The sequence below is a fragment of the Bos javanicus genome, chromosome 17, assembly GCF_032452875.1.
Source record: "Bos javanicus breed banteng chromosome 17, ARS-OSU_banteng_1.0, whole genome shotgun sequence".
NCBI classification, from domain to species: Eukaryota; Metazoa; Chordata; class Mammalia; order Artiodactyla; family Bovidae; genus Bos; species Bos javanicus.
This window is the reverse complement of record NC_083884.1, coordinates 53,936,800-53,964,326: the sequence shown is the minus strand read 5'-3', so window position 1 is coordinate 53,964,326 and position 27,527 is coordinate 53,936,800. Positions and strand designations below refer to the sequence as shown.

At 45.7% G+C, this 27,527-nt stretch overlaps 1 protein-coding gene across 5 annotated transcripts in view; it reads left to right on the top strand.

Annotated features, from left to right (window-relative positions):
* The window catches only part of CFAP251 (cilia and flagella associated protein 251), a 74,290-nt gene that overhangs the window by 36,712 nt on the left and 10,051 nt on the right, over positions 1-27,527 (top strand). For all 5 annotated transcript variants that reach the window (XM_061384738.1, XM_061384734.1, XM_061384737.1 and 2 more), the window contains 7 exons: positions 36-187; positions 1,311-1,484; positions 2,905-3,089; positions 11,588-11,702; positions 12,723-12,886; positions 17,959-18,049; positions 18,269-18,412. In XM_061384738.1, the coding sequence (XP_061240722.1) occupies positions 36-187; positions 1,311-1,484; positions 2,905-3,089; positions 11,588-11,702; positions 12,723-12,886; positions 17,959-18,049; positions 18,269-18,412 (1,025 nt within the window). The remainder of the gene's footprint in view (positions 1-35; positions 188-1,310; positions 1,485-2,904; positions 3,090-11,587; positions 11,703-12,722; positions 12,887-17,958; positions 18,050-18,268; positions 18,413-27,527) is intronic.

Genomic DNA, 27,527 nt, shown 5'->3' with positions numbered 1-27,527 from the left:
TTTTTCAACCCTTGTTCTCCGACTTGTGATTTTAGGAGCTCTGCTGGGAGCTGGCTTCACAGAGGGGACAGTTTACATTCTTGATGCAATGTCCTTAGAAAGTGCAATCTCAGAGCCTTTCAGATACTCCAGAAGCAGCGTGACTCACATCAGTTTCTCCCATGACTCCCAGTACATGGCGACTGCTGTGAGTATCCTCACTGAGTGTGGTCCAGTGGATCCGCAACCTCCTTTAAAGCCGCAAGAGGGAGGAGTTGGGACGTGCAGGGGGGTGGGGGGTTTGGGGAGCAGGGGCTCCAGGGTATGGGTTTCTTTGGGAGGTGGGCCATGAAAACGCTCTAAAACCGTGATGATGGACACACAACTCTGTGAATAAACTAAAGTCCATTGAATTGTACATTTCTGGGGGGTGAATTGTGTGTGGTGTGAATTATATCTCAATAAAGCTGTTATAAAAAGAGAAAGGGATGGGGGAAATGGGGCAGTGGGTGGGTGGGGGCACTTCTGCCTGAAAACAAGACAGGGGCCTCAGAACTCCCCAACTCCGGACTCTGCCACTCCGACAGCTCATGTTGGTTTGTGAGTTTTTTGGAACCCTCTCTCTGCATCCTGGCTTTCATCTTTCCCTTTGATTTCTGACGAGATGACATTCTCATTTATCTCAAGGCAAAGTCTGCCGCCAAGCATTTTGGATTCTGTTCCTTCCCTCTGTGAATAGGGCTCTTAATCTCAGTAAAGATTTTTTTCGGGACCCCCGACCTCTCCCTTCCCCCTACTTCTCCTGGGAGAGGGGGTGGGGATGCAGGGAAGTAGCTGCTGACATCCTTGACTCCAACTCGCTTTCCATCAGCACAGCGACTCAGGTGTCCCCTGTCCCTTCAGGCTGTTCCCGTCTGCTCTCCGTTGAGCTCTCAGCCATCATGTATGTATTTTTTAATCATACCTTTTAAAATTTTGTGTAGCTGGATAAAGAGAAGGGATGACAAAGGCATAAAGGGTAAGGATTTCAGTTTCCAACAGAGAATGACACGGGGACCAGCAAGGAGAGTAAGACCATAATGTTAGACAAATACCATCTCTGCCCACCCACCACCTCCCTCCCCGCCCCACTGCCTCCCACTACCTACTTTGAACTCTGATTTTTCTCATCTGCAAAAATGGGTATTATTTTACCACTTGTTCCAATAGACAGAGGTTTTCTTTTTGGATAAAATACTCTAAAAGCAAAGTTAGCATGAAAAAACACAGTGATAACTCTTAACTTACAAAATCGAAAATGGAGTAACTTCGACTCTTTCCCTCATACTCAGGATGTAAGTTTCACTGTGGCTGTTTATGTGGTGAGAGTCAAACATAGACGAAGGGTCTGGGAATACTTGGCAAGGCTGCGCTCTCACCGCAAGAGCATAAGAAGTATCCTGTTTGGGGTTCATCTGGACAGCAACGAGCCCCGACTGCTGAGCCTCGGCAGAGACAGACTCCTGGTGAGCTCCTTTGCTTTCCTTTGTCTGGTCCTCAGGACTGTGTCTCATTCTTGTTATTTCCCAGGAGTCTGGCATAAAACCAGTATGTGTGTGTGTTGGAGAAGACGAATATATGGGGACTTCCCTGCTGGTCCAGTGGCTAAGACTCCACGTTCCCAATGCCCAGATTCTATCCATGGTCTGGGAACTGGATCCCACATGCCACAACTCAGAGTTCGAGTTGGCAGGTGAAGATCTCGTATGCTGCAACTAAGACCAGCACAGCCAAATGAATAAATTTAAAAAATAAATGTCTTTTAAAAAAGAAAGTGAATGTATGACAAAATAGCAAAAACCATTCTGAGTTGGCACTTGGCTTTCATGCAGCTCTGACACTGAACAGGGACTCGTGTCCTGAGTGAGGAGGGCCTGGGAAATGGCATGTTGGTGGAGCGGAGGTTGTCCTCCCCACAGCATGGACAGCTCAGCCACCCTTGCCTCTCAGTGGACATTTGGAAGCCAACACTCACAATTCCCGGGTCTCGGGGTCAGGCCCAGGCTGTTACCTCCATGTGACAACCCAGAGAGGATCGAGAAGGAAAGGCAGTGACAGTGGCAGATGTGATATTACATGATTGAGCCCAAAGGATTCAAAATGAATTGGTTTATCTGTGTATCCGTCTTAACTTCCTTTCTTTTGTCCCCTTACTTCCTTTATTCTATCCATTCTTTTTTTAAAAATATATTTAAAATTTTATTTATTTATTTGACTGCGCCAGGCCTTAGTTGCAGCACATGAGATCTTCAGTCTTCATTGTGGCACATGGGATCTAGTCCCACAGCCAGAGATGAAAGCCGGGCCCCCTGCATTAGGACTTCAGAGCCTTAGCCAGAGGACCACCAGCGAAGTCTGTCCATTCTTCCATCCACCCACCATCTATCCATCCTTCCTTCCATCCATCCCGGTCTGTCCACCAAAACCTACCTATGGGTGAAATTCAGCAGGCTGCGAATGTATGACTTTCAAGAGCTGAGATCTAGCTATGAATTGGTTCGTACTCACAGAAAGTTCCCAAGATAATGCTAAGTGAAGCAGGACAACAAAGTTGTAAGAGTTCAGGTCCTGGAGTTAGTTGGACCTAGATTTGAATTCTCACTCTACCGCTCCTTGGCTGTGTGACCTTGGGAAAACCACAGAATCTCTCTGAACATCTGTTTTCTCATCTGCAAAATGGGCATAGCAGGACTGCACTGCTGGGGAGCTGTATTAAATGGCATCAGCTTGCTCATAACGGATACTCCATATTGGTAGTTTGTTAGGTGTAGAAGTTCAGGCAATTCTCCTCTTAAAAGGCCTGATACTGTCTCCCCCGACAAAAGGATTGTTGACTGACTTCATTCACCTCAGTCCTCATGTGTGTTCATCTGGGCTTCCCTGTAGATTGAGTATAACCTACTCAAGAGCTACAAAGACCACCTGGCAGTCCTGGACATTCACCGAACCGACCAGGGCAGCTATCCCACCTGTATGGTCTGGTACCCGCCACTCACCAAGGAGCTCTTCCTGCTCATTTGCAACAGTGGCTACAAAGTGAAGCTTTTTAATTCTACCACAAAAATGTGCAGGTAAGCCAGGGAGCTTCCCGCAAATGGTGCATAAATCAATTTCTCAGTCCCCAGGTTATTTCAAGTCCCACCTTAAGGACCTGCAAACAGCTTGCCTACCATTACAACCCTTCTTACTTTGCAAAGTAGGAAACTGAGGCACAGATAAGGTTAGTTGTCCTTGCTCAAGTTCACATGGTTAGAAAGTGCCAGAGGCAGGGACTTCACTGGCAGTCCAGTGGTTAAGAATCCGCCTTCCAATGCAGGGGGTGCGGGTTCAATCCCTGTTCGGGGGACTAAGATCCTACATCTGTGGGACAACTAAGCCTGTGCACTGCAACGACTGAGCCCAACGCTCTAGAGCCTGTGTGCTGCGGCTAGAGAAGCCCACATACCACGGCCAGCAGTCCCTGTGCAGCAATGAAGAGCCAGTGCAGCCAAAAATAATTTTAATAAGTAAATAATAAACTGCATTGGTAACATCTAAAAACATTTTAAAAAGGAAGTGCCAGAGGCAGGATTCAAACCCAGAAACATTGTTTCTGAGCCCAGCACTTCACAGGGATAAGGTACTCAGGCCTCGGAGATGGAGATTCAGCAAAGGCATCAGACCCCACAGCCCCAGAAAAGCTGCTCATGTGCAATGGAATCTCCTGTTCTTCTCTCCTGGAAAAAAGCGGATTCACCTGAATACTACCAGCTGTTTGATTTTTCTTATTCTTGGTTCTTAAAGAAGTTATAAGTTCAACTTGATAGCATTCTTTCTTCTCTCAAGCCCACTATATGGACTATAGCCCACCCTATGAACTGTGGCCCTCCAGACTCCTCTGTCCAAGGGGTTTTCCAGGCAAGAATACTGGAATGGGTTGCCATTTCCTCCTCCAGGGGATCTTCCCGACCCAGGGATTTCCCGCATTGGCAGGTGGGTTCTTTACCACTAGCACCACCTGGGAAGCCCCCTTTGTTCTCTCAGTAAGTGTTTACTGAGCCCCCTACCAGAGCCAGGTGCTGTTCTAGGTGCTGAAGATGGGAATGAAGACAAAACAATGTTGTTGTCACCATGAGATTTGCATTTTATTGGGGGAAGTGGCGTTCAAGTTAGAGGTTGGGCTGGAGATCCATATTTGAGGTCAGCACACTTGGTGGTTTAAAGCATAAGACAAGAGAAGGTTCAGGAGGGGAAAGGTGGATAGAGAAGAGGTTAAAGGACCAAGCCCAGGGTATCCAAAGCTTAGCATCTTAGAGCAGTGGTGCCTCCATCCTGAAATACGTCTACACCTGTGGTTGCCCTCTTGCACTGCTAGGCTTGTGAGTCCAGGGTTTGCTCCTCCTGATCAGTGCATCACCCCTTCGTCAGGGCCCTGCATTCATCATCCCATTTCATCTGCAACAGTCCTGCAAAAAGTTCGTGCCACTGTGGATCAGACAGGTAACAAAACCTGCCCAAGGTCACGGAGCTGGTCAGGGCAGGACTTGCCCCTTGAACCCACGTGTGACTCTGTCCTCTCTTTGGGATCGCTGGTCCCCGATGCAGCCCTCACAGAGGTGAGGATGCCGTGGTGACCCCAGCTGGGAGGAGGAAGTCAGAAAACACCACAGCAGCTGGCCCCATGCTTGAGGAAGACCATCCTTTGGAAATGTATCTCAGATAAGATAGGTCCTCAAAAGGCCAAGATCACTCAGGGTCTTTTTTTTTTTTTGATGGCCCTTTTTAGAAGGGCCCATGGGAAAATGACTGAGACATGCCATGCCATTGTGGCAGGGACAGGAAAGAAATACAGCACAATTTTTTTTTAAAGCTATTAAAACACTGGGAAGGAGACATTTGAAAGAAATATGTAAAATGGAGTTTTGGGAAGATTTCAGAATCTTTATACATCATCTTTAATGGACACAGGCTTTTTGGATAAAAACTATCTCATAGGGACTTCCCTGGTGGTCCAGTGGCTAAGACTCCGTGCTCCCAATGCAGTGGCCCAAGTTCGATCCCTAGTCAGGGAACTAGATCGCACATGCTGCAACGAGGAGCTTGCATGCTGTAACTGAAGATTCCCCCGTGCCACAATTAAGAACCAGCACAGCCAAATAAATAAACATTAAAAAAAAGAATATCCCATAGATGTGCCCAGTTCTGAGAAGCTCCGAGTTGGCTGAGCAGGTGGCTGGGGGATGGAGCTGCCCAGACTTGGAGTTCCTCCTCACAGTTAGTAATGAGAACTCAAAGCTGAGCGGTTAGGAGGTTCTGCCATTGAAGATCAATGGGAAATTGGTATAGAGCATCTTTCTTGTTTTAAAAAATGTTTCCACCTGTTGCCTTTATTGTTGCTGTTATTTTTTATTCCAGTTTAATTGCGATATAATTGACATACAGCACTATATAAGTTTAAGGTGTACAGCGTAATGATTTGACTTACATACATCATGAAGTGCTATTACAGGAAGTTTAGTGAACATCCGTCCTCTCCTGTAGCTACAAAATTAAAGAAATAGTAAAACATTTTTTCCTTGTTATGAGAACTCTTAGGATTTATTCTCTTAACAATTCTCATCTGTAACATGCAGTAGTCTTAACTATATTTATCGTGTTATATGTTACACCCCTAGTGCTTATTTTTCTTACAACTGGAAGTTCGTGGCTTTTGCCTGCCTAAATCCAACTCCCCTTCCCCCCAACCCCTGCCCTCTGATAACCACAAATCTGGTCCCTTTTTCTAAGAGTTTCTTTGTTTGTTTTCGAAGTATAACTGACCTATGACACTGTATTATTTCTTGTTACACAACATAGTGCTTCTGTGCATTTATTCCTATTTCTATATATTTCAAGATGATCACAACAATATGTTGTCATACAAGGATATTACATAGTTATTGACTGTATTCTCTGCATTGTACGTTTCATAACTGGGACTCATTTATTTTGTAACTGGAAGTTTGAACCACTTTATTTCCCTCTCCTATTTCTTTCCTCCCCCACAACCCTCCTCCCCTCTGGCAACCACCTGTTTGTTCTCTGTATCTATAACTCTGTTCCTATTTTGTTATATTTGTTCACTTGTTTTTTTTAGCTTCCATATATAACTCAAATCATACAGTATTTACCTTTCTGTGTCTGACTTATTTCACTAAGCGTAATACCCTTCAGGTCCACCCATGTTATCACAAATGACAAGATTTATATTCCATCGGATATATGCACTACATCTTCTTTATCCATTCATCTATTGATGGACATGTAGGTTTCTTCCTCATCTTAGCTATTGTAAATAATGCTGCAGTGAATATAGGGGTGTGTATATCTTTTCGAATTAATGTTTTCATTTAGAGCTATGAAATCAGGCATTTCTGCCATTGAAGAGCAATTGGAAATTAGTATAAAGCATCTTTCTTAAAAAATAGTTTATTAAGGCAAAATTCACATGATGTAAAACCAACCATTGTAAAGTGAACAATTCAGTGGTATTCAGTCCTTTCACCACCTACCTCCATCTAGTTTTAAAACATTCTCATCATTCCAAAGTAAAACCCCTGGCATAAAGCATCTTTTAAGCTGTAGGAATAATAAAGCCCTGTAACCACAACTTAATTGGGAAGGAATTGCCTTTTGATGATAAATCCAAAAGAATTTTAAAATGCATTTAAAAATATTTGAAAGAACACGAAGAGGCAGTTCAGAGAAAAAGGCCAATAAACCTATGAGCAGATGCTTACCAGTACATCAAAGATGCAAATGAAAAGAAGACATCATTTTTCACAAATCAGATTAGCAAAGATAAAAATGATCGATAGCATCAAGTGTTGGCAAAGTCGTCAGATGCTGTAATGGGCTGCTAGCGGCTGGGCTGGGGGGTGTAGTGTAAAGGGGGACAACCTTTTGGGAGAGCAGTTTGTTACCCTCTATTAAATTACAGCCTGTCTTCTGACTTCTAGGAATGTAGCCCGCAGAAATACTCGCACAGGATGCCAAGGCATAAGTAAAAGGATGTCTTGTTTGAAAATATTTTTAAAAATGGAAACACTCCAAATGTCCATTAATAGGGGATTAGTTAAATGATGGCTTGTCAGTACGCTGAAACATGATGCTGCTTTTAGAAAAAGGAAAAAAAAAAGAGAAGATAGCTCTCTGCATAGTAACATGGAAATATCTGTAAGACATAAATGAGATAAACTGCCAAAGAAGCATGAATATATTTTCATATAAAATTATATTTATATAACTTATATATTTTAATCTAAAATTGTAATTAGGTGGGCTAGAATATATATATAAAGTTGTATACAGCAAATTATTACCCATGATTATCTTGGAATAAAGGGTGTAGCCATGTAGAGTTATGGGTAGATTTTTCTACTTTCTGTCTAAATATTTGAAAATTTTCACAATGAATATGTAAAATGTTTTCCATCGGAAGAAAAAGACATTAATTTTATGAAATTGTTAGAAATTCAGCAGTACTATGTAGCAGTTACATAGCTCCTACTATGTGCTGAGTATCCTACTATCTCCTGAACTGTACTGAGTGCTTTATATATATATTAACTTATTTAATGCTGACTATAGTCTTATGGAAGAGAGGGCAATGGCACCCCACTCCAGTACTCTTGCCTGGAAAATCCCTGGACAGAGGAGCCTGGTAGGCTACAGTCCATGGGATTGCTAAGGGTCGGACACGACTGAGCGAATTCACTTTCACTTTTCACTTTCATGCATTGCAGAAGGAAATGGCATCCCACTCCAGTGTTCTTGCCTGGAGAATCCCAGGGACGGGGGAGCCTGGTGGGCTGCCATCTATGGGGTCGCACAGAGTCGGACACGACTGAAGCGACTTAGCAGCAGCAGCAGCAGCAGCAGCATAGTCTTATGGAGAAAATACTGTCATGATCCCTTTTTTACCAGTAAGGAACCTGAGGCCCAGAGGGGTTGAATAGCTGAACTCTTTTCCTTTTGCGTATTTGTAATTTCAGCTGGAATTCATATACTGTGATATCTACCATTTTCAGTGGCTTCTTACTATGTTCACAAGGTTGTGTAACCATCATCACTATTCCATGCAAGAGCATTGTCATTACCCGCTAAGGAGATATCCCAAACCCACTAGCCATCATTCCCCATTCCCTTTCTTTCCCTCCGGCCACCCCCCGCCCCACCACAACTATCCATCCCTGGCAATTACTAGTCTACTTTCTGTCTCTGTGGATTTTTCTGTTCTGGATACCTCATGTAAATAGAATCATATGATATGTGACTTTTGATGTCTGGCTTCTTAGCATCATGTTTTCAAAGTTCAACCATGTTGTAGTCTGTGTCAGTGCTTCATCCCTTTTAATGGCTAAGTAGTATTCCATTGTATAGCCAGACCACGTTTTTCTCTCCATCCATAGCTGTCAATTGGGTTGTCTCTATTCTTCAGCTCCTACAAACCTTTGTACACAGGTTTCTGTGTAGACATCTGTTTCATTTCTCTTGGATACAGAGTTGGCAGTGGAATTGCTGAATCATATGGTAACTATGTTGAACCATTTGAGGAACCACCCGACTGTTTTCCACAGCAGCTGCACCACTTCACATTCCTGCCAGCCATATACGAAGGTTCTAGTTTCTTTACAACTTGCCCCTAATTTTTAAGGGTCAGAGCTGGGATTCTTACCAGCGTCTGTGCTCTTAACCATCCTCTTCCCTGCATCTACCCGTTGAATAATACTGGTTTTTATTTTGTTTGGTCATACCGTATGGCATGCAGGATCCTAGTTCCCTGACCAGGGACTGAACTGGGCCCCCTGCATTAGAAGCATGGATTCCTTACTACTGGACCACCAGGGAAGTCCTACTCAATGATATCTGAGGAAGGTCTTTAAACATTTCTACTCAAATGATTAGATAAAGATGACTTAAAATTAGCTGATGCATTGTCTCTCATCTGGTTATTTTAGTATTTTTGACACTTCACCTAATTCTCTGCGTATATGAGCCTGATCATGGATCATCCAGCCTGGCCCCCCCTGCATCCTGCAGCCCAGCGGTCACAGTCAAGTCTGCCTTCATAGTTTGCCCATGCTCACCATCTCGGTTTTACCTTCCTTCACCCTCCTCCCCCAACTCCTTTCCCCTTTACCGTTTCTGCAGGTTTCAAGCAGTAGTCCACATCCCATATGTTTGAGCTCCTGTTCCCACTGCCTGTTTTTCTGTTACTGCCCTGTTTTTCCTGCCTTTGCAAACTCGGATGTCTGCTGCTAGATGTCATCTCTCCTTCCCCAGTGCAGGCTCCATGCCACGTGTTTGCTTGTCACCTCACTTCTCCCCTCGTGGTGCTTCCACAGCTGTTGTCCCTGCAAGGCTATGAGCTCAATGGCAGTAACTACCTCTCACTCATTTCTGAGTCCCGAGCCCCTCACGGTGCCTGGCACAGAGAGGTGCTCAAGAAAGTCATACAAACAGTGTCTCCTGTCCCCGCCAGATATGGGCTGGGTACAGGAGATACAGGGAGAAAACATATCCAAACAACAAGGGGTTTAAAATATAAGATGAAAAAGCTACTGGCCTTACTCAGGGGCAGACTCAGGTTTTGTGGGATGTGAAGTGTATTTGAATTTGTGGGTCCTCTTTTTTTTATTATTATTAAAAAAGAGATGTAAAGACTTCCCTGGTGGTCCAGTGGTTAAGAATCTGCCTTCCAATGCAGGGATGCAGGTTGGATCCCTGGTTGGGAAACTAAGATCCCACATGCTTCAGTTTAGTTCAGTTCAGCTGCTCAGTCGTGTCCGACCCTTTGCGACCCCATGAACCACAGCACACCAGGCCTCCCTGTCCATCACCAACTCCCAGAGTTTACCCAAACTTATGTCCATTGAGGCAGTGATGCCATCCAACCATCTCATCCTCTGTCATCCCCTTCTCCTCCTGCCCTCAATCTTTGCCAGCATCAGGGTCTTTTCAAATGAGTCAGCTCTTCACATCCGGTGGCCAAAGTATTGGAGTTTCAGCTTCAACATCAGTCCTTCCAATGAACATCCAGGACTGATCTCCTTTAGGATGGACTGGTTGGATTTCCTTGCAGTCCAAGGGACTCTGAAGAGTCTTCTCCAACACCACAGTTCAAAAGCATCAATTCTTCTGCACTCAGCTTTCTTTATAGTCCAACTCTCACATCCATACATGACCACTGGAAAAACCATAGCCTTGACTAGACGGACCTTTGTTGACAGAGTAATGTCTCTGCTTTTTAATATGCTGTTTAGGTTGGTCATAACTTTCCTTCCAAGGAGTAAGCGTCTTTTAATTTCATGCAGTCACCATCTGCAGTGATTTTGGAGCCCCCCAAAATAAAGTCAGCCACTGTTTCCACTGTATCCTCATCTATTTCCCATGAAGTGATGGAACCGGATGCCATGATCTTAGTTTACTGAATGTTGAGCTTTAAGCCAACTTTTTCACTCTCTTCTTTCACTTCCACGTGCTTGGGATGGACTAAATACTCATTGGAACTACTGAGTCTGCATACCACAATTAGAGAGTCCATGCGCTGCAACAAAAATCCCATGAGCTGAGACCTGATGCAGCCAAATAAATTAACTGGTTAATAAACAAATATATATAATTTTTTAAATTAAAAAGATATATAATTAGGAATAAATTAAAAATGGCAAGGGCCCCTCCCAGGCCTCAGAAGGTACGTGTATGAGGGAGGGGTCCTGCAGCTCAGGTTTTGCCAGCTGCAGAGCAAATGCAGCTCCAGGATTGAGGTCACTTATGGCAGCCTCACCTCGGATCAGGTTCCTAATTACCGTAAGAGAATCTGAAATCAGAAATCTGACCATGATAGGGGTGCAATTCATTAGAGTGTGATGCACAGAGTTTTTGGGGGACCCTTGAGTTGCTCTCAGACCTGCTGTCAGATTTCTGGACACCAGACGGGGTCTCCCTCTAAGATCCTGGGCAACCTTGGGAGGATGGGGCTGTTTCCTCACATCCTGTCCATGCTCGTCTCATCCTTGCAGCATTTTCTGCATCCCTTGTTTGTGTACGCATTCTCGAGGCATAATGTTCCCTTCATTCAGCTGTCAAGGGGAAAGTCAGAGCCTCGGCCAGGAAGAGCATCCTTCACAAGCGAAATTTCCCTGGAACATCTGGAGCTGCTGCCTCTGATTTGCAGCCACCATTAGCGGTTGAGAGAGAGGTCTTTACAACAGTGGGCTTAGTTAAGTGACAAGAAACTCAAAATTTAAAACATATAGGGTAGACTTCCCTGATGGTCCAGGGGTTAAGACTTTGCCTTCCATTGCAGAGGATGTGGGTTCAATCCCTCCTGAGGGAGTGAAAATCCCACATGTCTCGCTGCCAAAACGCCAAAACATAAAGCAGAAACAATAGTGTAACAAATTCAATAAAGACTTTTAAAATGATCAAAAAAAAAAAAAAAAACAAGATCTTTAAAACGTATGAGGCATTGTGAAAGGGAACAAGTCATAAAACCTGCGTTCAGATTTGTGGAATTTAGAACGCGTTTCTTTTTTTTCTCTTGCAGGAAGACACTCCTCGGGCCGGTGTACGGATCTCCCATCGAGCAGATACAAATCCTCCCAGTGAAGTCCACTCTGGAACTGCAGAAGCGCTACGTGGTGTTTATTAACAGAGACAAGGTGCCAGCGGTTTGCCCTCTGCCCCACTAAGGTGACCGCGTGTCTGCAGTGGGAAGTAGCCACAGGTGTTACCAGACAAGAACACTGGCTTTCCCCAAGCCCGAGACTCTTATCCTGCCCCACACTGCAAACTGCCATAATTGAGTGAGGACGACTCTTAGGAGACTTCCCTTGTTTTCTTTACTCCCCAAAGTACACAGAAGGATTTTTCCTTTCCTTTCCTTTTCTTATGAAGACAAGTTAGTTACACTTAGTTGTACATTTAATAACTAATCTAGGGACTTCCCTGGTGGTCCAGTGGCTAAGACTGTGAGCTCCCAACTCAGGGACCCTGGGTTCGATCCCTGGTGAGGGAACTAGATCCCACTTGCAGTGACTAAGAGTTCACATGCAGCAACTAAAGATCCTGCATGCTGAAACTAAGACGTGGCACAGCCAAATAAATAAATTAACTAAAAAAAAAAACTACAAATCCATATGGAAAAGTATAAGATCATAAAATGCCATAATTATCCTGGAAAAGCCTGGACATCTGACCATGAAGGTAAGAGGGAAGTTTCCTTTCTGTGTCCCTGGTAGAACCAGGCATCTCTCTCCCAAGGGGCCACCCTGCAGGGCGCAGTGTATGTGAAGCCCCAGCCATGTTAAATGCTTGAAATGCAGCCCTCACACACTGAGAAGGCAGTTCCAGACCGGCAGGTCCTTCGCATAAACAGATCTGGAGCTGACAGGTGACTGTGCCAAGTCTGGCCTTTGGCCTGGGTATCTTAGTCTGAATATCTAGTTACTTCTTCCTTTCTAGTCTTCCCTGGTGGCTCAGAGGTTAAAGTGTCTGCCTGCAATGCGGGAGACCCGGGTTCGATTCCTGGATCAGGAAGATCCCCTGGAGAAGGAAATTGCAAACCACTCCAGTATTCTTGCCTGGAGAGTCGCACGGACAGAGGAGCCTGGTGGGCTACAGTCCATGGGGTCGCAAAGAGTTGGACACGACTGAGCAACTTCACTTTTCTTCCTTTGTAGGTTGGACTTCAGATCTTACCAGTTGATGGCAATCCACATAAAACCTCTGCCCTCATATGCCACCCGAATGGGGTGGCCGGCATGGCCCTTTCCTATGACGGCTGCTGTGCCTTCACAGCAGGAGGGCAGGATCGGTCAGTGGTGCAGTGGGAAATCAACTTAAGGTGTGTGTTGCGGTGCAAAGCTTGGCCCCCTAAGGAGGGTGTCACGTGTACACCCCTTCTTTTCACTCAGCAACAGCAGACAGGTATTAAACCCCTATGACAGGACTTCCCTGGTGGTCCAGTGGCTGAGACTCCATGCTCTCAATGCAGGGGGCCCGGGTTCTATCCCTGGTCAGGGAACTAGATCCCACATGCTACAGCTAAAAGTTCATATGCTGCAACTGAAGATCCCAAATGCTGCAACTAAAAAAAATAAAAGATGCCGCATCCCGGTTCAGACAAATAAATAAATATTAGAAAAAATAAAAACAAAAACACCCTACAACATCCTGGGCACTGTGGTAGGCCTGCAGGTTTAAAGACAGCCAAGACTCAGGCATGGCCTTCAGGGTGCTCCCTGAGACACTTGTTCATATTAACGGGCTGACAGGTTACTCTTCTGTCTCAGAGACCCATGGTATTTGCAGGCGAGACCGTGTAATCCTACCTCATGAACCCACGCCCCTTTCCCCCAAAATACTTCTCACTGTGTTGCCTGAAAATCCACACGAGCTAGAGAGATCAAGCCTGAATCTCCAAAATGTGTGTTACAGAAATAGTAAGAGTAGTATCTGAAATGTGTATTTTCAGTCTTCTCTTTTCACCACCCTGCCCTGAGCTGCGAATTTCTGCCTAGGGCGAGGCTGAAGAGTCCCATGATCGGGCATAGGAGAGACATAGCCTTTGAAGTCAGAGAGACATGGGTTTGAATCTGAAGACTGCTGTCTGCTGGCTGTGGGACCTAGGCTGCCGTAGGTCCCAGAGATTAGCATCTCTGATCTTTAGATTCCTTGTCTGTGTAATGGAGGGGTGGGGAAGGGGACAACAACAGGGGCTTTTATAGGATCCTTATGGAAAGCACACAGCACTGAGCTCAAGACTCAGTAAATTAATGATTTCCTTTCATCTCTTCTTCCTTATAAAGGCATTTGCTTAGGAGTGCAGGATCTTATTAAAAAAGGTTAGGGACTCCCCTGGCGGCCCAGTGGTTAGGACTGCATGCTTCCATCGCAGGGGCTGTAGGTTCGATCCCTGGCTGAGGAACGAAGATCCTACATGATGAACAGTGTGGCCAAAAAATAATAATTTTTTTTTTTAAAAAGAAGGTTCACCACTATAGTAATCTTCTCATCTCTCCAAATTCATTGAATAGCCACAGGGCGGAGCCAGTTCCTTTCCTGACCACCTTTTCTATGCCCCTCTTCCTGGCAGGGTCCCATGAGGAGCTGGGTAAAAACAGCCCAGAGAAAGGTACCTTCCTAAAAGAACAAACCCAGTTTGTTTGTTGGGTAAAAGAATACCCCCAGGAAAAGAATACCCCCTAGGCTTCCCTGGTGGCACAGTGGATAAGAATCTACCCACCAACGCAGGGGACACAGTTTTGATCCCTGGTCCGGGAAGATTCCACATGCCATGGAGCAACTAAGCCCCATGTGCCACAACTGCTGAGCCTGTGTGCTGCAACCACTGAAGCCATAGAGCCGGTGCTCCACAAGAAGAGAAGCCAACTCGCCGCAACTAGAGAAAGCCCACGTGACAGCAACAAAGACCCACCGCAGCCAAAACTAAATAAAACATAAAGTATACCCCCCACCGTCTGCCAAGTGCACATCCCTCTTCAGTGGCATTCACGTGAATAGAAGCAAGACCAGCCAGGTAAATCCGCTTTGGAACTTCGAGGGGGTTTCAGATCGCAGTTGCAACTCTGACCTTCACCTCTGTTCTCACCCAGGAGGGCAGATTTTGGGGATTTAGAAGCTGAAGGTGAACTCTCCCCTTGAAAAGAACTTACTCATCACGTCTCCAGCATGAGGTGCTTAATCCTTTGACACCTATAGCCTGTCACCTGGATGGGTGGGATCAAGTGACATCCTGGTGGGAAGACAGAATCTTCCTTTTTTTTCATTTTTGTCCTTGTCTCAATCATCTTGAGATCTGGAATGGCAGAGATTTAAGAAAAAAAAAGAGCACTCGCTTTCCAGTAGCTTTCCTGAACATGGCCAGAATCCAGGCTTGCGAGAATTTCAATTTAATCTGTTGTGGGGACAAAGGATCATTATAAACTAATTAGCACTTCATCACTGCTTCTGGTGTTTTAATATGTTCAGTGCTTCACTAATGGGAAGAAATGTAAAAACCCGAAACAAGTAAACGGGTGAAATTTCCTACTAGGTCTATTGATGGCAAGTTGTAGGGTAAAATGAAGGTGATAAATCCTGTCACGTTCACATGGTCTTAATCAGCAAACTCCTAGGCCCCCGAATTATCATTGCAGCGTCTCAGACTTCCCCTGGGAGACCCCTTCCCTTCATCTTTCCCCCAGAGCCCCCCACTCTTACTTTCCCTTCCCCTATCTTGGGTGGCAGGCCACCCTTTTTCTCTCCTTGTCGGGCATCTCTTTTTAAATCCCCCATTTTTGTGCTCAACCTCACACCCACCTGGCATCCTGCAGTCTTGCTCAGACAAGTGCCAGAAAGACCCAGATGCAAATCCCATCTCCCCTGCTACTTGGTGACCTGAGGCAAGTTCCTTCCCTTCCTTGAGCCTCAGTTTCTCCATCTGTTAAAATGGGAATATTACCACTGTGTTCAGAGCTGATTTATTTGTTTTTGATGTCTCTCTCTTAAGATGCAGTGAAAGTGCCAAGCCCTAATCACTGGACAGCCAGAGAATTCTCCCTCCATGATATCTTTATACAAATACAAATATATATATTCATATTGCATGCTATATGCACCCATCTGCACCTGCGTTTTGCACTTGGCAGTATATTTATTTGGCTGCACCTCAAGGCATGTGGGATCTTAGTTCCCCTACTAGGGATTGAACCTGAGCCCCCTGTGGGGGAAGCTGGAAGTCTTAAACACTGGACAGCCAGGGAGGACCCCAGAGCTGTTTTGAGGATAGTGATGTCTACAATTGCTATCCCCCCCTCCCCTCCCCTCCCCCTCTCCTCCCCCTCCTTTCTGCCTCGCCTCCCCTTTCCCTAGGGAAGCTTTACTGAGCACCTGCTCTATGTTGGTTGCTGTCTCACAGCTTCTCCAGCTTTGGATCATTCCCCGAGTACTGACTATATTCTTAGGCACAGTAGAAAGAGCATTCTCAGTAAATGCGCCTCCCTCTTGTTCCCCAATGACCTCTTGTTTCGTGGCAAGTGTTAGAAACCCAACTTAGGGAGAAAGGGGACGTTAGGACCAGTCCCGTCCTGGGATCTCAGGTCACCGCTCCCGCAGCCAGAACTGCCCACCCTCTGCATTTGCTCTCTGCTCACCTCTGCCGTAACCCGCTGTCACTCTGCAGAGGCGGGTTTCATCACTCGGTGGAAACATGGCCTCTGATGGTTCCTGGATTTCACACCAGAGTTGAGGGAAGGCTCATCCCCGAGCTCTGGTGGAACAAGCCCAGTCAGTCCCTCTGGCTCTCCCATCAGCTGACGGTGGCTGGGGAGCCAGGGACGTACTGCAGCTCTGACCAGCGGAGGGCTGCTCCCATAGGATCCAGAGCTCAGTGGTCCTGTTCCCTGGGGCTTTCCTGGTGGTGACAGGCTCCTCCGTGTCACATTGGGCCTTTAATCTGGCCCTGCTTCAGAACCATGCCTGTTGGGATTGGGCCTGAGGCTGGCCTCGGAGCCTCAGAGCAGGCGCCCTCTTAGCCAGACTCCTGCCTCAATGGCTAATATCAGAGCCAAGAGTTGGGTGAAGGCTGGGCCCAACTGGAGACGGGCCTCAGGCCCACCTGGAGCCCAGGCCCACCTGGAGAGTACAGCAGCTCCACAGACCACCAGCATCCTACTTGGGTGGGGCTTGTGCGGGGTCCTGACTGAGGACTGAGGACTGTTTGGTGGCTGACTCCTGCAGGAACGGTGGAGGTTGACCCAGGTCAACAGTACTAATAACCCTGGGCCAGGCCCTGGGTCCCGTGCTTTCCATGCATCGCCTGATTTATCCTCACAGCTATCTGGCGACATAGGGACTGTTGACAACCCCGTTGTACAGGTCTGGAAACTCGCTCCAATGGGCTCAGGGACTGCCCCAGGCATGGAGTGAGGTGGTGAGGCTGTGGATTCATATGCTATCTTCCTAATTCAATTCCACACCTCAACAAAGATTCATCACAGGAGAAAAACAAAGGGCTTCATGTCCAATCCTTTATGTGCATTCACTTTAATTTTCACAACTGTCTCGTGAGGCAGACCCTGTAATTATTCCCATTTTTCAGAATAGGAAACAGAGGCCCCGAGTAGTAAAGTCACTTGCCCATGATCACCCTGCTCTCTGTAGGCAGAGCCAGGGGGTCACAGGCATGTCCCTTTCACTCCAGATTCGGTATACTTAACCACTTCCCCACCATAGTCTCTACAAAGTGTGTCTTAATCATCCTCCAAAGAAGTTAGTGGTCTGATGAGCAGAAATCCAGTCAGTGGATTATTAAAATGATTTTGTATTATTAGCATTTTGTATGAGACAGAGTCAGCCTCACATAAAAAGTAGGTTTTCTTACCACTTAAAGGGCCTATTTTTGGAAAAATCTGACCCTGTGTTAGAGAGCAGAGGGCTATTTTTATCTGACCAGTGTGGGCCCCTTGTGGCCTCCTGAGTTTTTATGGAAGCAATTAGTGCTGGCCATCCACCTGTGCCACATCCCATTCCCCTGGCTCTGGTCACACGCAGATCTAAGGTTACAGCACGGCCGCTCTGCTGGGGGTGGTCCGTGGGCTCAGCACATGGGGACCCTCCTCTTCCTCTAGAAGATTTCCCCAAAGATTGCAGACAGATTGCCAGGCGCCTGCCCTGTCATCCGAGAGAGTATCACCATCTTTAAGACAGGGGCCCCAAGCCACCAGGTACCACACTTGAAATTGAATTTTCCATTTGCAGCTTCATTTTGGAGGGAATTTGCTTAGCAAATTTACAGAGACCCTAGTTGTATCCGCACTGTAATGCCCTTCAGAGGTCTGCAGCCTGCAGGACTTGTGGGCCACCTCGTTCCCGCCTGAGTGCTCTCTAATAGCGATGTTTCTTTTATTGTTCTAGTGCCCTGGAGGCAGCGGTTTCTCTCGGGGGCGAAGACCTGACCCCGTTCTATGGTCTGGTGTCTGGTGGCAGGGAAGGAAAATTCTACAGGGTAATTGTCCTCAGAATAAACACTTCCCCGAAACATCTATTTAAGTTTGTAAAACAAATGTGCCCGGGGTTAACCTTCTTGCTTTTTTTAATTTTTCCCAAAGCTCTTTTCCCCACTGAGCTCAAAATGTACTTTCTAGAAAATGTCCTTGAAGTCTTAATGGCTGCTTCAGACTAAAGCCAAAAATGCATGTTGTGTTTCCACTTTATTTCCACGTAGGAGCTGGAAGACTATTTTTACTATTCTCAGCTCCGTAGTCAAGGTATCGATACAATGGAGACCAGAAAGGTGTCGGAACACATCTGCCTGTCGGAGCTTCCTTTTGTCATGAGAGCAATTGGCTTTTACCCATCGGAAGGGGAGGTAGGTAGAAGGAAAACAAGCGCAGGCAGGACGTGTTATTTATAAAAAAACGACCTCAGGGAGCCGTCATCATAGGCCAAAGTAAAAATCTAACACCATTCTCACATAAATGGATCAGAAAGGAGGTTCTGGGCATAGCTGAGGCACTGCTTAGAAACAGACTTACCGTAAAGATACCCCTGTCAGGCGGATTCCTTGCCAGAGTTTGATGTGGTTGGTGAGAGCATGCGTGCCTGCTAAGTCACTTCAGTCGAGTCCGACTCTCTGCAACCCCATGGACTGTAGTCCGCCAGGCTTCTCTGTCCATGGGGACTCTCCAGGCAAGAATACTGGAGTGGGTTGCCATGCCCTCCCCCAGGGGATCTTACCGATCCAGGGATCCAGCCTGTGTCTCTTACCTCCTCCTCCACTGGCAGGCAGGTTCTTTACAACTAGTGCCACCTTTCCGGAATTAGACAGAAGGGCCCTCGATGCATGAGGACCAGCCTCATGGGGTTCAGGGAGGTGATGCCTGCACAGCGCTTGGCACAGTGTAGGCTGCATAGAAAGATCTCAGTGGATGCTCACTGTTGTAATCATTTCCCTGTGTAGCTACAGTTCACCTGGCCTGTGTGAATGGGCTGCCCTTGAGGCGGCTGCTCATCCCAGGCTGGGGATGGAGCTCAGGAGACATGGCCCTTCCATGGCACCTCACAGCTCACCACCAAATGCAAGGGGCTCCCAACAAGGACCAGAGGAAGTGGTCCTCATGGAAACTGTGGCTTAAAATGCAACTGATTGGAATATCCCTGGCAGTCCAGTGGTTAAGACTCCACACTGCCACTGCAGGGGACTTGAGTTCCATCGCCCGGGGAACTAAGTTCCTGCATGCCACAAGGAACAGCCAAAAAAAAAAGCAACTGACTGGGTTTTCTTTCTGACTTAAAATGCTAGCACATTCTCATTGTAGAAAGTTTGGAAAAGATACACAAGTGAAATGAAGAACATAATTACTTGTAATTCCACTACACGGAGACTTCAGTTATTGGTATCTTCCTAGATTGATTTATATATAATGCATGTATATATAATGTTTAAAAATGAATGAGTACCATATTGGATATATATGTTCATCCTATATTTTCGCTTAGTATTGTCATACACATTTCCCATTTCATTAACAGTTCTCTGAAAACTTGATTTTTAAAGGATATAGCTTAATTTTATAACTTTGATTTAGAAAATAGAACTGTAAAGAAGAAGAGAAATGACTCAGAGGTAGTCATTATTAACATTTTGGTGGACTTCTATCTATTGTTTTCTGTTTGGATATAGATATATAAATTTTTAAAAAGAATTGTTGTTATGTGGTGTATGTAGGTATAGATCAGCAAATGCATGCATGCTTAGTCACTCAGTCGTGTCTGACTCTTTTCGACCCCATGGATTGCAGCCCACCAGGCTTCTCTGTCCATGGGAATTCTCCAGGCAAGAATACTGGAGTAGGTGGCCATGCCCTCCTCCAGGGGATCTTCCCTACCCAGGGATTAAACCCAGGTCTCCCGCATTGCAGGCAGATTCTTTACCATCTGAGCCACCAGGGAAGCCATATATCTCAACATTTTACAGAGTATGTGTATACGTGTATGTATACAGCAGGATTCTCAGTAACTCTTGTTTTGTGAGCATGGGGTGAAAATTACTTGATAATGTGTTTTTTTACCCCTGGCTTTATGAAGATCTGATTGACATAACATTGTGTTCATTTAAGTATTCAGTATAGTGATTTTGTATACATATATATTATAAAATGATCACCACCACTTAGTTAATTAACGTATCACATCCATCACCTTGCAGAGTTACAATTTTTTGTGTATGGTGAGAACTTTAAAATCTACTATTTTAGCAGCTTTCAAATATACAGTACTGTGTTTTTATTTGGCTTCTCTGGGTCTTAGTGGCATGTGGGGTCTTCAGATGCAGCGTGTGGGATCTGGCTCCCTTACCAGGGTTGAAACCGTGTCCTCTGCATTGAAGGTGGATTCTTAACCACTGGACCACCAGGGAAGTCCTTTGTGTTGTTAACTGGAGTCCTTATGTTGTACCTTCTAACCCCAGGACTTGTTTATACCTGGGAGTTTATATCCTTTAACCACTTTTCACCCATTTCTCCTACTCTCCACCTTCTTCCCCTGGCAACCGCCAATCTGTCTTCTCTTTCTATGAGTTTGATTTTTTTTTTTTCAGATTTCACATACAATTTGAGATCATACAGTGTTTGTCTTCCTCTGTTTGACATTTCACTCAGCATAATGCCCTCAAGGTCCATCCACATTGTCATAAATGGCAAGAACTCCCTCTTCTTTATGGCTGGATAATATTCCAGTAATGTTCCATCATGCACACAGACACAGCCCATATTTTATTTATGCATTCCCACCAACAATGCACAAGAATTCCCATTTAACTTCACATCCTTGTGAGCACTGGTTTTCTCTGTCTTTGATAAAAGCCGTTCTGACAGATACAAGGTGATAACTCATTGTGCTTCTGATTTGCATTTTCCTAATGGTTAATGATGTGAGCATCTTTTCATGTACTTGTTGATCATTTGAATATCTTCTTTAGAAAGATATCCCCTTGGGTCTTCTGCCTATTTTTAAAATGGGTTATTTGGGTTTTTTGCTATTGGTTGTGAGTTCCTTATGTATTTTAGGTGTCAAACCCTTATCAGATGTGTGGTTTGGAAATATTCTCTCCCATTCCATAGGTTGTTTTTTCATTTTGTCAGTCATCTCTTCTCCTGTGCATAAGCTTTTTGGTCTGCTATCGACAACATGCTTTCTTAAGTCCATATATTCAGTTGATCCATTCTTTAGTTGATGACACAGAGGTTGTGTGAAGTATTTAGGCTGTCAGAGACATGGCTATGATGAACATCTCTGCATATGGTTTCTGTATTCTCTGATTGTTTTCCTCAGTCAAAGTCCTAGAAATAGAATTACCAGATCAGATAATATTACCAGAATTACCAGATCAGAAATTTAAGGCCCAGTTGCCAAATAGTTTTCCAGAAATGTAGCCTTTTATGGCTCACCCTCAATCACACATAACTCCTGAAACTCAGCTGAGACTTGATGTTCGTCTTAGGTGTCTGAGCATAGTTTAGTGATGTGAGCTATGACCCTGGTCATTTCCCTTGGCCTCAGTGGCCTCCCCAGAGTCACCTCTTTTTTTAATTCTCCAAGTGTGACTAGAAGATGACTTTTATTCTCCACATAGAGTCTGGAGAAATGAACTTTCAGAGCCCGCAAACCCAAGTTGGGTCTTGAATGAGCACCTTAAAAACACCTGAGACTCTTTTAAGCTCCTTTAAAGTCCTTTGACCAGTGTGCATTTTGTAAAAGTATGTGGCCAGAAATGGAAACTATCCAGAAAGTTTGTGCAACCCACATGAAAGTGTTTTTTAAGAGCTGTGTTCCTAAAGCGTATTGCCTAGAACCCTATTTCTCAAGCTGGCAAGTTCAATAGAATCACCTGGAACATTTACTAAGAAATCAGAGTCCCTGGCCCCATCCCAGATCTAGCCATTCAGAATCTCCATGGAATCTAAGGGTCTGCATTTTCCTTTTTTAAAAAAAATTTTTTTCTCCTCCTTCTTCTGTTTGCTTATTATTATTTTTAAAAAACATTTATTTATGTATTTGACTGCATAGGATCTTAGTGGTGGCATAAGGGATCTTTATGTGCTTCATGAGAACTCTTAGTTGCAGCATGTGGGATCTAGTTCCCTGACCAGGGATCAAACCTGCAAGGTGGATTCTTTTTATATATATATAAAATTAAATTTATTAACTTAGTTTTGACTGTGCTGGGTCTTTGTGGCTGTGTGCAGGCTTTTTTCTAGTTGCGGTGCATACGCTTCTCTTATTGAGGAGCACGGGCCCTATGGTACATGGGCTTCAGTAGCTACCCCACGTGGGCTCAGTATTTGCAGCTCTCAGGTTCTACAGCACTGGTGCAGTACTTGTGACATGCGTGGGCTCAGTTGCTCCACGGCACGTGGGATCCTCCTGGATCAGGGATCAAACCCATGTCCTCTGCGTTGGCAGGTGGACTCTTTTAACTACTGGACCACCAAGGAAGTCCTTGTCACTCAGGATTCTTGATTTTAAACCCTGGGCTCAAGCAAATGTGTCCTCTGCAGTACTGTTTTGTCAAGAAGTGAATTCTGGATGTTTAACCTCTGTGCCTGTCACCCACCTGCCACGCAAAGTGCTCGAGGGTGGCACAGAGTGACTGGTTTTTCTGCTTTCTCTGGAAGTAAGAGGTGTAATCACTGAAGGCTCACTCCACTGTCGTATCTTTGGGCAAAAATAATAAAACTTAATCACCTATTGAAGTTCTTGCTGATGAGTAATAAGTACCCAGAGGGAATTCCCGGGTGGCCCAGTTATGTTAGTACTCCGCACTTTCGCTGATGAGAGCCCAGGCTTCTATCCGTGGTCAAGGAACTAAGTTCCCACAAGCCTCCTGGTGTTCCCCCCCACAAAAAAAATACCAGGAAAAAAAGGTTAGCCTGCCACAAATGTTTTAAAGTGATACTGAGTATTATTTACCCACATAGAAACAAAAATAATGAAAATGGTCACTACCGGGTTATCACTGGCTCTTGCATGAGTCCCCCACCCCAGCTGCCACAAAAGGGGTTCCGGTGCCCCAGTGTCTTCATAAATCCCCTGGATTCCAGGGTTTTTCATCCACTTAAAAAACATGTTTACTCTTTGGAGACGTTCTCTGAAGGCCCCCGATCCAGATGTGTTCATTGAGGAGCGCGTTTATTGCTGAAGCTCCTCGGGGAGAACTTTTTGATCTCTTGTTCTCATCAGATTTATACCGATTTTAATAAAAAATGTTTTGGGGGCTTTGAAACTTTCAGACCCAGGCTTTGCCCTGGTTCATGAAACATTTCCTACTGAGATGCAGCTGCTCCCCCTGCCCCGAGAAGTTCTATGAAGAAGTAGGCCCAGCTCATAGAGTATTTTAGCATTTGGTTACATGAAAGACTTAGAGATTCAAACCAACCACCCCCGACCCCGCCCAAGGCTAGACATTATTTATATTTTTCTTTATGTCATTTAAACTGACTTGGGAATTTGTATCTAGTCAGTGTGGCAAACTGAAGCCAAATTATACAAGAATATAACCCTCCCTAAAGGATCCCTAACCCCACCCATCTTCTGCAGAACACAGCCAAAGAGGTGGGGGTGGGTTGCTCCTACAAATCTTCATTTTTCAAAAGAAAGGTCTGCGGTGTTTATGATGTTGTATAAGGAGCTCAAACTTAGGTTTGGGTTCCTAAGTTAGGGTTCCTTCACTAGTCTGTATAGCTGATTTCACATACAAGAAAGTGTTTTTTTGGCTGCATTGGCTTCTCTCTAGTTGAGGCACGTGGGCTCAGTGGTCGTGGCGTGCAGGCTTAGTTTGCCCCGAGGACTACCAGGGAAGTCCCATGAGAAAGTTTTGTCTTCCATCTTTATAGGTGTATTCTTTCCTCTTCCGGGTCTTTGGACTATCTTGTTGGGCTTGGCCTGCGCTTAATGCCACGTGTGTTCCCTGGTCCCTTGTGGCTATGTTCCTATTTAGCTTTCCGAGCGTTATACATTCTTGATGTTTTCACAGTGAATTCACAACAGTGCGACCTCTTAGGCCAATTAAGGCCAATCCTGGCAGAGAGGCATGGGCCCAACAAGAGCTCACATGGTGGATGCTCAGCAAATCTTGGTTGAATTAATAAATGAATAATTGAATGATGCTCACCAGTCATGTTTGACTGCAAAGACAATGAGGAAGATAGAATCCCTGACTTCATGATTTGATCTCAGAGTAATTAATAAGTATTTGGTATATTCTGCAACTTTAGCCTTGTTTAGGAGAGTTTGGAGAAGGCAATGGCAACCCACTCCAGTACTCTTGCCTGGAGAATCCCGGGGACGGAGGAGCCTGGTAGGCTGCAGTCCATGGGGTCGCTAAGAGTCGGACACGAATGAGTGACTTCACTTTCACTTTTCACTTTCATGCATTGGAGAAGGAAATGGCAACCCACTCCAGTGTTCTTGCCTGGAGAATCCCAGGGACGGAGGAGCCTGGTGGGCTGCTGTCTATGGGGTTGCACAGGGTCAGACACGACTGAAGTGACTTAGCAGCAGGAGAATTTGGAGACAAAATAAATAATCGCTTAGCTTTTTAAATATGCTCATTTTGGACCCAGCAATTCTACTTTGAGGAATGTATCCTACAGAAAAACTCAGGCAAGGGTAACAGTGACATATAACTATTGCAATGGGTTAGTCACTCAGTCGTGTCCGACTCTTTGCAGCCCCACGAACTGTAGCCTGTCAGGCTCTTCTATCCATGGGATTCTCCAGGCAAGAATACTGGAGTGGATTGCCATTCCCTTCTCCAGGAGATCTTCCTGACCCAGGGATCAAACCCAGGTCTCCTGCATTGCAGGCAGATTCTTTACCGTCTGAGCTACAGGGAAGATCTTACAACTACTGCAGGATAGTTTATGCTGCTGCTGCTAAGTCGCTTCAGTCGTGTCCGACTCTGTGCGACCCGATAGACGGCAGCCCACCAGGCTCCCCCGTCCCTGGGATTCTCCAGGCAAGAACACTGGAGTGGATTGCCATTTCCTTCTCCAATGCATGAAAGTGAAAAGTGAAAGTGAAGTCGCTCAGTCATGTCCGACTCTTCGAGACCCCAAGGACTGCAGCCCACCAGGCTCCTCCATCCATGGGATTTTCCAGGCAAGAGTACTAGAGTGGGGTGCCATTGCCTTCTCCGAGGATAGTTTGTATAATAATGAAAAATTAAAACAATCTTAACGTCCGTTGACAGGAGATTGGATAAATCAAGCCAGACACACCTACATTTAGTAGTTACTGAACAGTGAAATTGACCTATGATTCTTTTTTTTTTTTAATTTATTTATTTTTGGCTGTGCTGGGTCTTCATTGCTGCGTGCGGGCTTTCTCTCGTTGAGGTGAACAGGGGCTGCTGTCTAGTTGCGATGAGCAGGCTTCTGCCTTTAGTGGCTTCTCTTGTTGCAGAGCACAGGCTCAGTAGTTGTGGTGCATGGGATCTTCCCAGAGCAAGGATAGAACCCTGGTCCCCTGCATTGGCAGGCAGATTATTAACCACTGGACCGCCAGGGAAGCCGACCTGTGATTCTTAACTCAGAAAGAATGTGCTGGTTTTGTTACTGAAGGACAAAAGGCAAGTTGCAAAACAGTATGTAAAGCATGGCCTCCCTTCATTAACAATAATACGTAGATCTAGAAGAACTGAAAGAACTTGTTCCAGACGTTTAGCAATACTGACTTCTGAGGCATGGAACTCATAAGAGCTTCTAAACCCTAATTTCTGTGCATCACTTCCTGTCAGCTGGGGCCTCCAGTACCAGCTGGAACCTGGCCCTGGTCCATCAGAGTTTGGGGCTGCCCTGGGGACTCTTGCTCTCCTGGGCTCGCAGCCCCTCCCCCATGTGCGTGTGCAGACTCCAGGTCATTCCAGACCCGACACTCAGCTCCTTCCTCCGTTTCCACAAAAGCAGAAAGCCCAATCCATGCAAGACAACTTTCCTGAAAAACTGGGAATCACCAGAAAGTTTCAAGCGTAACCACATTTCACAGCAGTTTCCCTAAAACTGCTTATTAGTACTTCCCTGGCACTCCAGTGGTTAAGACTCTGTGCTTCCAATTCCGGGGGTGGGGAGTGGTGCAAGGGTTCAATCCTTGGTCAGGGAACTAAGATCCCACATGCTGAGTGGAGCGGCCAAAAAGTAAAAAACAAACCATGCCCCCTTCCAAAACCTCTGCTAATTAGACCTCCTTCCCAGTCCTGATGACCACCCCAGGGGGCTTCCTAGCTCCCCCTCTTCCCTCCCCCAGGAGCACCCCTCCTCTCCCTCTACTGGCCATGCCAACTCAGCTCTTAGCTTGTATTTCCAAATCTGCAGCATAAGCCCATATCCAGGGTCTACAAACGACAAAACTTCCCATTTAGTTGCATCCATCCTCCTTAATAGATGGTTTGGTTGTAAATTGCCAGGGAGAGGGGAGCATCTTACATACATTCCTGAAGAATTTAATTTTTCTTAACTACAGGCAGTAGCTTGTATTGCTTTTGTATTCAGAACAAAACCCAGAAAGATAAACGAACAAATCCTCCCAAAGCCTTGTGCGCTAATCTTTGTGGCTAAACCGTGGTCCCAGCTGGGGTGGAGGGAGCAGAGCCAAGTGGTACAGCGGCCCCTCTACAGGGAGGAGAAATCCGAGCGAGGGGTCATGGGTAGTTTCTGCTCTGACGAAGACCCCAGGAGAGTTTGGAAACGCGCCCTTTGAAGAGAGGTCCCTGGTGTGCTGGATTTGCTCTGAGACATAAATACCAGGAGGCGTTTCCATCCTGAAGGCGAGAGGAACGATGCACTATCATTCCTCATCCCGCAGCAATAACCAGTGTTGTGGGGAGGCCTTCCTGGTCCACTGAGAACCCCACACCAGGGAGCGCTGTGCCTCCCCACAGAGATCAGGACAGGACTTCTGCCTGCCGCACTCACAGCATCTAAAGAAAGAAATCCTGAAGTGCGGAGCGGCTACTGAAAGAGAGCACAGCTGGTCATAGTGTCATAACACCGACAGTGGCAGCAGCCGACCAGCTCTTCTCGCTTGAGCGCTCGCTGGGCGCCAAGCGCCACGCCAGCCTCCCTGGCGTCCAGTCCTCACAGCAAGGAATGCTTTCATCATCTCCATTCACCACCAGGGAAAGTAAGGCCTCGGGGGAGGAGGAAGCCCGCACAGCCACTGAGCTACTGAGGGCAGGGCCGGGGTCTGAACCCCAGCAGGCTGGCCTCGGACCCCACATTCTGTTTTGACATGTGCCTCTTACTGCAAACGAGGAAGAAATCCTGTAAGTCAGGACATGGAACACTGGTTATTGCTGCGGGATGAGGAATGATAGGGCACTTTACTTCCATCCTTTGCATCTCCAGTGTTTGAATTTTTTTTTACAAGCATGTTGTCATCTTGACTGGTTTAATGATGATTAAAGAATAGATCATAGTCATAGTGAA